Source organism: Microtus oregoni, unplaced genomic scaffold (genome assembly GCF_018167655.1).
Source record: "Microtus oregoni isolate MIOR12 unplaced genomic scaffold, Mior012 000055F_ref0000237, whole genome shotgun sequence".
Classification (NCBI taxonomy): domain Eukaryota; kingdom Metazoa; phylum Chordata; class Mammalia; order Rodentia; family Cricetidae; genus Microtus; species Microtus oregoni.
Window position 1 is genome coordinate 1,955,807 of NW_024543831.1, and position 12,292 is coordinate 1,968,098.

Below are 12,292 nucleotides of genomic sequence, written 5' to 3' on the forward strand. Positions count from 1 at the left end.
CTGCCATGACAACAGACTAAACTTTTGAAACTGCAAGCCAGTCCCAGTTAAATGCTTCCTTCTATAAGAGTTGTTGTGGTCGTGGTGTCTCTGCACAGCAATAGAACGCTGACTAAGACCACTGTGGAGATCTGGATGAGATGGCAGTCTCCCATCCCGCCTGCTGTACCTGACCAACCCTGCTCATTGACTTAACAACTGATGCAGTGGTGGCATCTTTCACGTGGCATTGGAGCTTGCTAACGTTTTATTCTAACTGTGCCCTTGGCTGCTGACTCTCAAGACCAATTGGCACTTGTTTGGAACAGATGGTAGTGGGCCTTTAGAGAGGCTGTCTATCTTCTATAAAAAGTTTCATTATATAATGCTAAACCTTGAATATCTTACAGATTTGGAAAGGCATCTGGAAGAATGGTAAAAAGCACCAATTAAAGAGCTCAAGGGAAGACACTCTGGGGGTGGAGGAGGCACACCCAGAAGCCGGAAGGTTACCAAACAGAACCATGTGCGAGACGTGGATTACCACCTTAGAAGTCATTGGCTGGGGAAGCCCTGAGGTCCCTCAAACCATAAACGTTATTGCCACTGCTGTTGATTGCACTCCAGAACTAGGTAGCAAGTTCTTCTTGTTGAAGACACCACACACTTTGACTGGAGGACAGAGAGAATGTAGCTGACCTGGAAACCTATTCCCTGCCTTTGTTTTCAGTGCCAGACGTTGTTATCCTGACTGCCAGGGGAGAACTGTTGGCAGTCCTGCTGTTCTTGACCCCGTGGTAGTGTCATTGGCACTCCCAGTGTAGTGATTGGTGAGATGTGGCCGTGGTGGAATAGTGACACGCTGTCATGGGTGTGGCTAGCTGCTTTCCAGTTGGATTGAAGTCCTGCTACGTGGGAGAGAACTCATATTTAGTATGATTAAGCCACAACAAAAACTGGTTGCCAGAGAAGTTTCTGGCTCCAAGGTCCAGGGAAGCCATTGCTGCTATTACATGAATATGATATGCCTATCGAATTGCCTTCTAGATGTTGATGCTTGTATCCATAGATTACTATTGCTGTCAGCCTTAGTTATGGAAGGGGATTTCTTTCTTTTTCTTTTTTGCTGTTGGCAGTAGTTACTGTGGAAACATATAACTAGCTGTTAAGAATAAGTGACAACAGACACTGAGAGAAACAATTAATAAATGGGACCTCCTGAAACTGAAAAGCTTCTGTAAAGCAAAGGACATGGTCAATAAGACAAAATGACAGCCTACAGAATGGGAAAAGATCTTTATCAACCCCACATCAGACAGAGGGCTGATCTCCAACATATACAAAGAAGTCAAGAAATTGGTCAACAAAAGAACAACAGACCTAAACAGAGAACTCTCAACAGAGGGATCTAAAATGGCTGAAAGACACTTAAGGAAATGCTTAGCATCCTGAGCCATCAGAGAAATGCAAATCAAAACAACTCTGAGATCTTACACTTGTAGGAATGGCCAAGGTCAAAAACAACTTCTGCTGGAGAGGTTGTGGGGTAAAGGGAACACTCCTGCATTGCTGGTGGGAATGCAAACTGGTACAGCCCCTTTGAATATCAGTGTGGCAATTTCTCAGAAAATTAGGAAACAACCTTCCTCAAGACCCAGCAATACCACTTTTGGGTATATATCCAAAGGATGATCAACTGTGCCACAAGGACATGTTCTCAACTATGTTCATAGCAGTTTTGTTTGTCATAGTCAGAATCTGGAAACAACCTAAATGCCCCTCGACCAAAGAATGGATAAGGAAAATGTGGTATATTTACACAATGGAGTACTACACAGCAGAAAAAAATAACGACATCTTGAAATTTGCAGGTGAATGGATGGAGCTAGAAAACATCATTATGAGTGATGTAACCCAGAAAGACAGTTATCATATGTACTCTCTCATAAGTGGTTTTTAAACATAAAGCAAAGAAAACCAGCCTACAATGCACAATCCCAGAGAACCTAGACAACAATGAGGACCCTAAGAGAGACATGCATAGATCTAATCTACATGGGAAGTAGGAAACGACAAGATCTCCTGAGTAAAGTGGGAGCATTGGGACCTTGGGAGAGGGTTGAAGGGGAGGGGAGAAGCAGGGAGGGGAGCAGAGAAAAATATAGAGCTCAACAAAAATCAATTATATATACATATATATAACTTATATATATGTATGTATATACATATATTTATACACACACACACACACACATATATAAAGAATAAGTGACAAGTGAAGTGGAGGTGGAAAATGACTTTAATCCCAGCACAAGGGAGGCAGAGGCAGGCATATTGTCTGTGAATTTGAAGCCAGCCTGGTCTACAGAGCTAGTTCCAGGATAGCCATGGATGTTACACAGAGAAACAACTGTCTTGGAAGAAAAAAAAAAGGAAAGAAAAAAAGAATAAGTGACAATTGTGGCTTAGTGGCCCAGTGAAGTGGAAGAAAATAACCACATATCCTGGTTAGTTTTGTACCAACTTGACACAAGCTAGAGTCAAAAGTGAGAAGGCAAATCTCAGCTGAGAAAATGCCTCCATCTCTACTGCCCATTTGCAAGACTGTAGGGCATTGTCTTAATTGATCGTTGATAAAGACCCAGTCAGCTGTGGGTGGTGCCGCTCCTGGTCTGGGAGGTATAAAGAAGTGAGATAAGTAATGTGTGAGGATCAATCCATTAAGGAGCGCGCTGCCAGGGCTTCTCCTTGAGTTCCTGCCTCTGGGTCCTGCCTTGAGTTCCTGCCTTGGCTTCCCTCAGTGGTGAAGTGTGACCTGAGAATTATGAGACGACATAAACCCTTTCCTTTACAAGTTGCTTTTGGTCATGGTGTTTTATCACAGCAGTAGAATCCCTAACTAAGACACCACTTGTCTATATCAGCCCCTCTGAGGCTCAGGGAATATCACTGAAGAAGAGGTTCAAACAAACAAACAAACAAACAAACAAAAGAGCTGGAGGAAGGGGTAGAGTGTTGTCTGTATCTTCTCTGAATTGAAATATCCCTTCCTGGAAAGAGGAGGAAGGCTTATGACATATAGAAAGCTAATGGAAGGTGTCAGTTATGAAACCTACAAAATACAAGAAGCCCAGAGAGTCGTAAGACTCATGAGGCCCTTTCCAAGTATATGCAAGCAGTCACCAATTGCCAGCAAAGGTGGATCTGCAGGACAGAGTGGTTCTGTTTGAGCTCTGGGTAGAGAATTCCAATGACGCCTCCTTCATGTTTTATCGTCTAGGCCGGAGGTTGGCATTTTGGTGACACAGCTGCCTTCAAGTTACCCATGCACCTGCAAACAGTCCCAATAAACTCGTTGGTTCAGCAATCTAGACGTGGGTGAAATAATTTCTTTGCTTTGTCCTCGGTGCCTTATAAGTATTGACTGGACATTTGTTCACTTTTCCGGGGAACAGTCACACAATACCAGGCCAAAGACTAAAGATGTCACAGTCTTAGCTGGATTCTTATCAAGCTGTCCAGGCCTATGCCAAAGATTTTTCATACCTATTTAATGATAGTGACCACAGTGGTAGGTGGTAACAGCAACGAAAGCGAACCAACACTTGACTACGTGTCTTCCGTTAGAACTGCCTGATTTCCTATCACAGTGGTTTTAAGAATGGGCAAAGAGGACAAAGGCCTTTTGGACCCTTTTCTCCTTGGCTCAGCCCTTAGTGTTCTGGGCTCTCAGGTGAGAGCTGACTTCCATTCTTTCAGTGTGAGAGAGAGTCTCCTTGGCTGAATAGCACATCTGAGAATTGAGTCAACAGTCTGGCTTCCCTCCGTGGACTGCACGTCTCCCTGGGGTTGCGGGAGAAGCACGGGTGGTTGAGCCAGCACACTTGACATACTTCTGGGCACTCCTCAGCATGTGTGTCTGTGTCCCTGGATGCTGCAGGAAACACCAGGGTTGTGTCCAAGGAGGCCTTTGCCCTGTGTCTGACTTCGACGTATCAGGCAGTGGGCAGGTCTGAGGGGAAGCTGCTTTCGGATGTGGCAGACAGCAGTGTTACATCTCAGACTAGAATGAAAGACAAGACAACGGCAAAGGGAAAGTCAGATGTCCTGACAAAGTCGTGACAAGGTCAACATTTTCCTTTCCTAAGATCATTTTGCACGCCTGCTCTCCCCTGCAGGGGCCAGGTTAGCATCTTCTCCCTTGGAAAGGGTCCAGCAGTCTTGTTCTAGTTATAGAGAACGATAAATCTCTGGGTGGGTTCTGCACCCTGACGTACTTGTATTCCACAGATCTTGCTAACCCAAGAATCTCCGCTTTAATAGAGAGATCTCAGGCTGTCAGCTTGCTGGGAGAGAAATGCATTTGGGATGTAAAAGCTTGTCAGAGCTATTTAAATCAAATCTAAGGAGGATGCATGCCCTTAGGGGAGATATCTGGAGGGAGGGCTCCCCACAGGACTAAAGCACTCACCTTCCTCACATTGTAGATCCAGTCGAGGTAGGCAGTGACCTTGGTGTACACTCCAGGGTTAGTTGGGCTCCCACAGCCATAGCCCCAGCTCACAATGCCTACTATCTGCCAGTGGTTAGAGTGGTACATCAAAGGCCCACCACTGTCACCCTGTGAAAAGTGAGGACAGGAGCTGCAGGGGAGGGCAGGCCAGGTGAAGGGGGGCCTTCTCCTCCTGTTCCTGAACTGGCCCATTGGCTGGCTCCCTTGCACTCCCCATGGCTCTGTGTCCTGACTTCCCTACCCTCCTTTGTGCTCGTGGTACTCAGTGTTCTTTACTCTTATGGCCCATCTGTGGGCAACTAAACTGAGGGCAGCTGCCTGCCTTCTCAGAGGGTCATAAGTCACACTAGCAACTTGAATTTTGTTTAGCCCAGCAGTTCCTACATCGATCGAGCTACCAATGGAATGTCTGTTTATTTTTGATCCCGTTCTGGATAATCAAGGTTCAATTAACTAGGCCAAAGATCCTTGCCCACCCCAGGAAGTTTACAGGTAGGCAGAGCCAATAAGTGAGCAGATGACAAAATAAAGCAGTGAAAACCACACTCACGGCCTCTCTCTGAGCTTAGTAATACTGCTGCGGCCTGATTGCCTGCTCTCATAGCCTCTCTGTGGCCACCAGGAGTTCCTGGAGGGCAGACACTGTCTCTAAATCTGCTATGTTCATGGCCCAAAAGAGATGGCTCAGAGACAGCTAGCTCTTGAATGAGGGTTTTAGTGTCAGGGGATGGGAGTAGGCCGACAAATTTGAATAAAAAGGGCTCCAAAGAGTCTCTGGAGGTATGGGATGGTAAGAAAGGTACATAGGAATTGCTCAAAAGTTCTGGTGGTTATGGAGATGGGAAGAGGGGGTATGTACCAAAGCTCACCAAGCATGACATGGTTTTTCTTGTAAAGTATAGCAGTATAAGGATAGTCGCAGAGAAAACAGACTTGGGGTCAGTCCTCAAAGGGATCATAGATGATGGGAAATGAGGGTTGGGTGGAGAAGGTGGCAATGCCATCTTTACAATAAACATTTAAATTTTCTGCTCACGTAGCTCCGTCTCTTCATCTACCCACTCATCCATTCTTCTATCTTTACCAGACCTTCCTTAACCACAAACAGAGTGCTACAATCTGCAAGGCTTCATGTGGGCATCCAGTTTGCAGGTTTCCATATGTTTCCAGGACCCACATCCCTACTCACAGAACTCCCTATGGTCTTTGGAGGACCCACCTGGCAGGAGTCCACGCCGCCTTGTAGGGTACCTGCACACAGCATCTCAGCGGTGACGTCCCCCTGGTAGGCATCCTCGGCATTGCACCGTGCGCTGTCAATGACCTGGACGGATGCCTGCAGCAGCACATCAGACATCTTCCCTGGGAGGTTGGAAACATATTCCCTCATTCTTGTCTTTACTCCCAGTCCCCGTTAATTTTCTGGACCACCAAGACTCTTTGACGCCTAGAAGTTTGGCAACTTGTCAGCTAGGATGGGCTTCTCTGAAGGATGTTCCTCTTTCTTATTACTGATGGGGGTGGGGTGGGGGGAGGCTAATAAAAATACCTTCATGCAAGGGATCTGAGGTCTTGAGCTCAACACTCACCACCACTTTGCTCTGTAAAGCCCCATCCAATGACCCAGAGGGGCGTGTCTGGGATGAGCTCTTCATCAAAGAAGGGCAGGCAGATGGGCCTGACGGTGCCTGCCAGGAATAGAGAGAAAGACTCTATATTAGGGCTGATTTTTTGTTTTGTTTTCTATATTTTGTGCTTTTACAAGTTGGGGGTTTTGCTGGTCTAAGTGTGACTAGATTAGCTAATTCCTAGAGAGAACAAGCTACTTGTCAGTGAGGCCCTCAGTATCGAAATCTGGAGTTCACACCCTTGACCTCATTCACCATCACCCGACTCTTATGAATCAAGTCAATATTTTTCTCTGCCCTAAAACACCCCAGGGCTAGATATTAAACCTCTAGAGACCAATCTTTGCAGTCTAGACAACTATTCTCATTCTCCAGTTTCAAGCATGCATAAACTGGCCTGCCCAAGCTCCCTCCTGTAGTCTGGAACCACAGACAAAACTTGGGCTGTCCCCCGCCCCGCCCCCATCCTTTCTGTCTTCTGACACAAGCACACAAGCACACACATAAACACGCACCAAGAAAAACCCAGGAACACTAGGTTCCTTGTTCCTGGAGGAACGCAGGCAGAGGCACAGTGACCTTTGTCAGGGTTACTGTGCCAGGTCTGGAGCACTGGTCAGGGGTAAGGAATGGACTAGACAATTCTTTAAAATAGGCCCTAATAACTCCAAGATCAGGTAACTTGGATCTTCCAAATGGAACAAACAGACTTGAAGAATCTCCACAAGGGCCAGGTGTGAACGTTAGTTGGCAGTCAGGGCAGGTCCCCCTGGCACCAGAAATGTTGAGATGTATATTAGCTGGACACCCGTGGGCAAGCTGAGGTCTTAGAAAGAACATGATGTGTCCAAGGCTGCTTGCTTAGCAGGGTGGAGGTAAGGACAATCTGAGGGGCTCTGTTCCCAGGGACCACCTCTCACCTGTGAATGTGAGTGGCACCTGCAGCTTGACGAGGGCAATGTCCTTCTCTCTGGAGTTTAGGGCATTTTCCTTGGTGACGAAGATCTTGGCCACAGACAAGGAGGAAACGTGGTCCAGTTTGCTTGAGCCGACTCTCACCTTCCAGTTGGACACGTCAAGATATTTCCTAGGGGTAGAGGCGGCTAGATCAGAGGGGAGCCAATCACACTGAGGCTTTGCCTGAGGCTTGGTCTCCAAGTCTGCTGGGAGATCATGTGTCTGGGACAGAAGTGGTGGAGGTGGCTGTCTGAGGAGCCATCTTCCTGAAGCCAGATTATAAAAGGAAATACAATTCTGTTTCTTATTAAAAGGGCCCAAGGAAACTTCCACCTGGAGGGCTTGGGAAGAGGTTGCCCATTGCAGGGCCTTGGAGTCCTGCCAGGTTCTCCTGCACGCTTGGTCTTGTCTATGCTGCTTGTATTGCGGTCTGTTGAGTTGTGGGCTTGCATTCATTCTCCTTGCCAGGTCCTGCCTATGCACAGGGAACTTTCCTCAGGAGCGGATTTAGAGTTCTTGTCAGTCTCACAAAGGTAAAAATCCCCTGAGCTAGACTGAGGTACCTCGAAGGGGACAGTGGGTCTATGTGATGCCCAGGATCTGAAGGGAGTGGTTCTTGGAACTCACTGGATGCTGAGGGAAATGGATGAAAGAAGGTGAAGAGGGCCTGCGTGTAACCCTTTCCCGAGGCCTGGCCGGCTCCTTCTCTGCTGGACCAAATGATAATCTATAGCTGGTTCAGTTTCTGGACATAGGGAGTGACTCCAGACCCTGGGGACCATGCCTTGGAAGACTGGCAAGGAAGAGTCAAGGTCTTGGAAGCACAGATGTGTGGGGAGAACTTCTGGAGTATGAGTGAAACTGGTATGCAGTGGTGTGAGAACCCTGGGTACCTGAGGCTTTTCACCCATCAGAGGTCAACCTTGGGGACCAGCACTCTCTGCTCAGATCCCCAATACCTAACAAGGACATCAGGCCAGTGTCTCATTATCTCATTGCTGTACCCCAGCAATGGTTTCCAGGGGATCCTGGTGGCCATGGCCTCTGTCCTTCCTGGCCTCCTCATAGCTGGGAGTCTTACCTGAAGCAGTGGGCTGCTGTGAGGATCCAGTTGGGATCTAGGATGCTTCCACCACAGACATGCTGCTTGTCGTACTGGATGCTGACCTGCCATGGCCAAGAATCCACAGAGGCCTCCACTCCACCCACTATCCGAGGAGCCTTCAGGCTCTTTCCACATTCTGGACCCGGCCAGGAAAAAGGGAGGAGGGAGAAGTCAGGCTTCTGCGGAGTCTCCCCCGCAAAGCCCTGGGTTGGTACTAGATGGGGAGAACCCACCTATGCCATTGGTGAGTGGACCATTCTTTGGAGGATAATGGACATGACGTCAAAGGTTTGCCTGACCACCCCCCTACTTGGTGTGTGTTTAGGAATTTAGATTTTTGAATATGGGTATGTTCATTGTGCTTGCAATTTATCATCTTCAGAACAAACAAAGATGCAGAATCATGAATTCTGAAAGCCCTGACTAAACAGAACAATCACCAGACGCTCCCCACTGAGTAAATAAATAGCCAGTTACAAGTTACTTTGGTATCAGGAAATTAGATAAAAGTTCTAAAAACTGGGTTTCTTCCTTCTGTTAAGGGAGATTGCAGTGATGATCTTTCCAAGGGGACAACCTTTGTACTGGTTTTCTTCTGCCTGGCCTTGTACCTGCCATATGCCATTTGGTCCAACCCTCCTTTCATCTTTGCCCCCTTGCTCATTCACTTAGAGCTTCTTGGTTGGCAAGGTGTGGAAGGATCTAGATGCCTCTGGACTGCTTTCCATGGTCTTAATATAAAGCTCTGTCCAGCTTGTGACCTACTTGGAAGTCTCTGGAACACTTGGGCTATAGTTTGAGTGTATCTCCTGAAAGGTGGCAGCTTAGCCCTGAGTGTGGTGGGTATTAGGTGGTAGGTCCTTTAAGAGGCAGGGCCTAGTGGCCCTTATGTCATCAGAGTAGCCACCCTCTGAGGTGGATAAATATTTTTCTGTGCTCCTGCTCTCCAGTGAGAATTTAGGACAAGACAGAGTCCACCCCTGAATTGCTGTCTGGTTCCTTGCAGCAGCCACATTCCTTGGTGAGCCCCCAACCAGCATTAGGGCCCCACTCGAGGACAAACCAAGTTGGCTTTCTGGTCTTAGACCTCCAGGTTCTAAAACTGTAAGCTAAGCAAAACTCTTCTTGACAATGTTATCCTGCCTCAAGTACTTCATTACAGAAATAAAAGTCTAGTACACTCAGGTTGTGGGCTGTGAGCAGAGCGTGGAAGGGAGTTCTTAGCGTTAACCACTCGAAGGATTGCTGATCTGTAAGCCAAAATAGTGGGACCTAGGGACGAGGAGAGCAAAGAAGATGAAGGCCTTTCTTCCTGCCCACTGCTGGCCAAGGTCCCACACCCTCAGAGATGGGGTGTACTCACCCAGGCAGCTCAGGGAAACCAGGGAGTGGCAGGGCCTGAAAGAGAGACAGGCTGGAACTCAGCCCTTGCAACATTACTGTTTTAACCCAGTCCCCTAGTCCTGGAGAACCCCAGGACCTCCATCATGGAGCCATGTAGATCTGCATTAATACTCAGTAGGGTTCGATTTGACACAACATCCCCATTGCTGTGCGTGTACCCTACCATGTATGGAGCCCTGGCAGGGCAAAGGCAGCCCTAGGTGGAGAAGCAGTACAGGCTGTTCTGGAGCATTTAACTAGGCAAGGATGTGTTACATTTGTCTATGCTGTGGTATATTACTTTAACTACGTGAAGGGGTGTTACACTTGTTTCTGCTGTCTTTGTTAGTTATGCAAAGATGTGTTACATTTGTTTACGCTGCATTTGTTCAATTCTTTAAAGATGTGCTGTATTTGTTTCACCTTGTCTGCTTAAGGCACCTGATTGGTCTAATAAAAAAACTAAACAGCCAATAGCTAGGCAGGAGAAGGATAGGCGGGGCTGAATGGTGAGCAGAGAGAATAAGTAAGAGAAATATGGGGGGAGGGGGAGAGAAAGAAGAGGGGGAAGGAGAGAGAGAGAGAGAGAGAGAGAGAGAGAGAGAGACAGACAGACAGACAGACACACACACACACACACACACACACTTGGGGCCAGAAGTCAGGCAGTCACCAGTCAGATGTGAGAAGCAGTGAAAGTAAGATATACAGAAAGAAAGGGAAAGGTAAAAAGCCCTGAGGCAAAAGGTAGAAGAAGAGAAACAGGTTAAATTCTAAGAGCTAGTGAACAAACATAAGTTAAGGCCAAGCATTCCTAACTATAAAAAGTCTCCATGTCATGATTTGGGAGCCGGTTGGTGGCCTAAAAGAAAGCCTGCTACAACCGGCCACCCTGCAGCCCTTTCAAACAGAACAGGATTTTTAAGGAATCACACAGATAGTCACTACCAGTCCTGTCTCTCTCCAGATGGGCTGTAGTAAGCATCTGTCCTGTATCCTGAATGCTAAGAAGACAGCTGCTCTTGGCCTCTGCTGCCTTGCAGCAGGGTTTGTCTGGATTCGGCTGTGCTCTAACGAGGTGGGCAAGGCGAGGGTGGAAGAGCCGCCTTGGGAGCATCAGAGGTGCTGCTTTGGCCTGAGGGGATTATGGGAAAGGACAACGCGCCTTTTGCACTCTTGCCTAGCAGGCAACTCATCAGGGAACAGGAAGGAGCCGTGGAAAGAACAATCTTGACTGTTCAGACAGATAGAAGGTCATTGTTCATCCCTCTGCCTTTGAACAAGACAACGCACATTGTATTAAAAAACAAAAAGAGTCAACAGATAATACCCTGTGAACCCCAAAATGGGATTCCATGACCCTGGATGTTTAATGAGCTGCTTGACTAGTTCTTCCTTGTGTCTGGCTCATGTTCCCCTTGCTGCAGCCATGAGCAGCTTTCTGGTGGTAGTTAGCCTCTGTAGGTTAGGAGGGGTCCCTCACTTACCCAGTTGAATTCTTCACCTGAAGTTCCTGGCTGTTTCCCGTGACTTGAGCTACCGTGAGATTCTGGTCTGGGCCGATCTCCACTGCTCGGAAAGTGGGTTGACTGTGGAGGGAGAAAACTGTGAGCTGGGGCCGAGGCTAGCACTGGATGGTAGGGAGAGAGAGAGAGAGGAGGACAACATGTGTGGGCTGGGTTAGTGGGCAGGGCTGGCTTTGCTGGATCACAGGAACGTTCCTGTGATCTCAGCCCAAGGCTGGCTGCCCTGGTCTTGCTTTCTTGGTCCAGAGCCCAGAAGCTCTGCAGAAGGGCTAAGGGCCCACTTTCCTCACACCTGGCTCTCTCCCTGCCTCAGATGCCCCAGCATCTCCTTAAGTTCACACCAGCGGGAACAAAGAAGCAAAGGGTCCCAGATACATTGTTGTCTTAGCACAGAGTGAACTGGAATGTGGATATCTGGTTTTCCAGGAGACCTGGTTTATCTTTGATAGTGTTTTCAAGACAGGACAAGATCCATTTTCTCACAGGAGTGTAGGTGGAACTTACCGAAATTTGGACTGCCCTCTCCCCTTCCCTTCTGCTAATCCATGTTTGTCTTCTTTCAAGCCCTGGATTTAAATCTTCCTCCTCCAGGAAGCCTTCCCTAATTACTCTGCTCTCTGGCCCTTTCTTCACCAAACCTGCCTCTTCCAAATCTCTCCTCCTAGTACAAGCTTTGCATAGAGATCTGGGATCATCTGGCTTGCTGGTCCACACTCAGGTAGGAATGCAAGCACCTTCCCCGGTGAACCAGGCTCTAGATCTGGGATGATCAGAGGCTGCTATCCTCAAGACCTAAGTTCTTATATGCTGGCTGTGACACCAGCTTGGTGTATGACCTTGGGTAGGTCACTTTTGTCTTGTGGCTCTCTCTAAGTCCTGATTTTCTCCTCTATAAAATGAAGCACGAGTCAGGGGTTCCTCCTACATTGGACTTCCTATGGTTTTGTGTTCCCAGATCAGAAAGGCTTCCTTCTAATCCAGGCAGAGGAAAGAAAACAAAGAGACCTAAGCAGAGAGCTCCATCCAAGGAGAAAGGGTGCTGGTGGCAAGCATACCCAGGAGAGTGAGCATTTGCTCACCAAGTCCGGCCTGGTGAGTAATTTAATGAACTCAGTGTCTCAGTACCCTCCAGAAAGGCAGACATTCTGGTAGGCTATCACCTTAAGAGCTGCAGGAAATCCTCCAGGTTTCATAACTGAGA

At 47.7% G+C, this 12,292-nt stretch overlaps 1 protein-coding gene across 2 annotated transcripts in view; it reads right to left on the reverse strand.

Moving 5' to 3' along the window:
• Nucleotides 1-2,308: 2,308 nt before the first annotated feature.
• Nucleotides 2,309-12,292, reverse strand: part of Tmprss4 (transmembrane serine protease 4) — a 34,457-nt gene continuing 24,473 nt past the window's right edge. For both annotated transcript variants that reach the window (XM_041638556.1, XM_041638555.1), the window contains 8 exons: nucleotides 11,053-11,154; nucleotides 9,546-9,580; nucleotides 8,159-8,318; nucleotides 7,041-7,207; nucleotides 6,082-6,180; nucleotides 5,712-5,854; nucleotides 4,451-4,600; nucleotides 2,309-4,042 (listed from right to left, as the gene is read on the reverse strand). In XM_041638556.1, coding sequence (XP_041494490.1) covers nucleotides 4,031-4,042; nucleotides 4,451-4,600; nucleotides 5,712-5,854; nucleotides 6,082-6,180; nucleotides 7,041-7,207; nucleotides 8,159-8,318; nucleotides 9,546-9,580; nucleotides 11,053-11,154 — 868 coding nt within the window. In that variant the 3' untranslated portion in view covers nucleotides 2,309-4,030. The remainder of the gene's footprint in view (nucleotides 4,043-4,450; nucleotides 4,601-5,711; nucleotides 5,855-6,081; nucleotides 6,181-7,040; nucleotides 7,208-8,158; nucleotides 8,319-9,545; nucleotides 9,581-11,052; nucleotides 11,155-12,292) is intronic.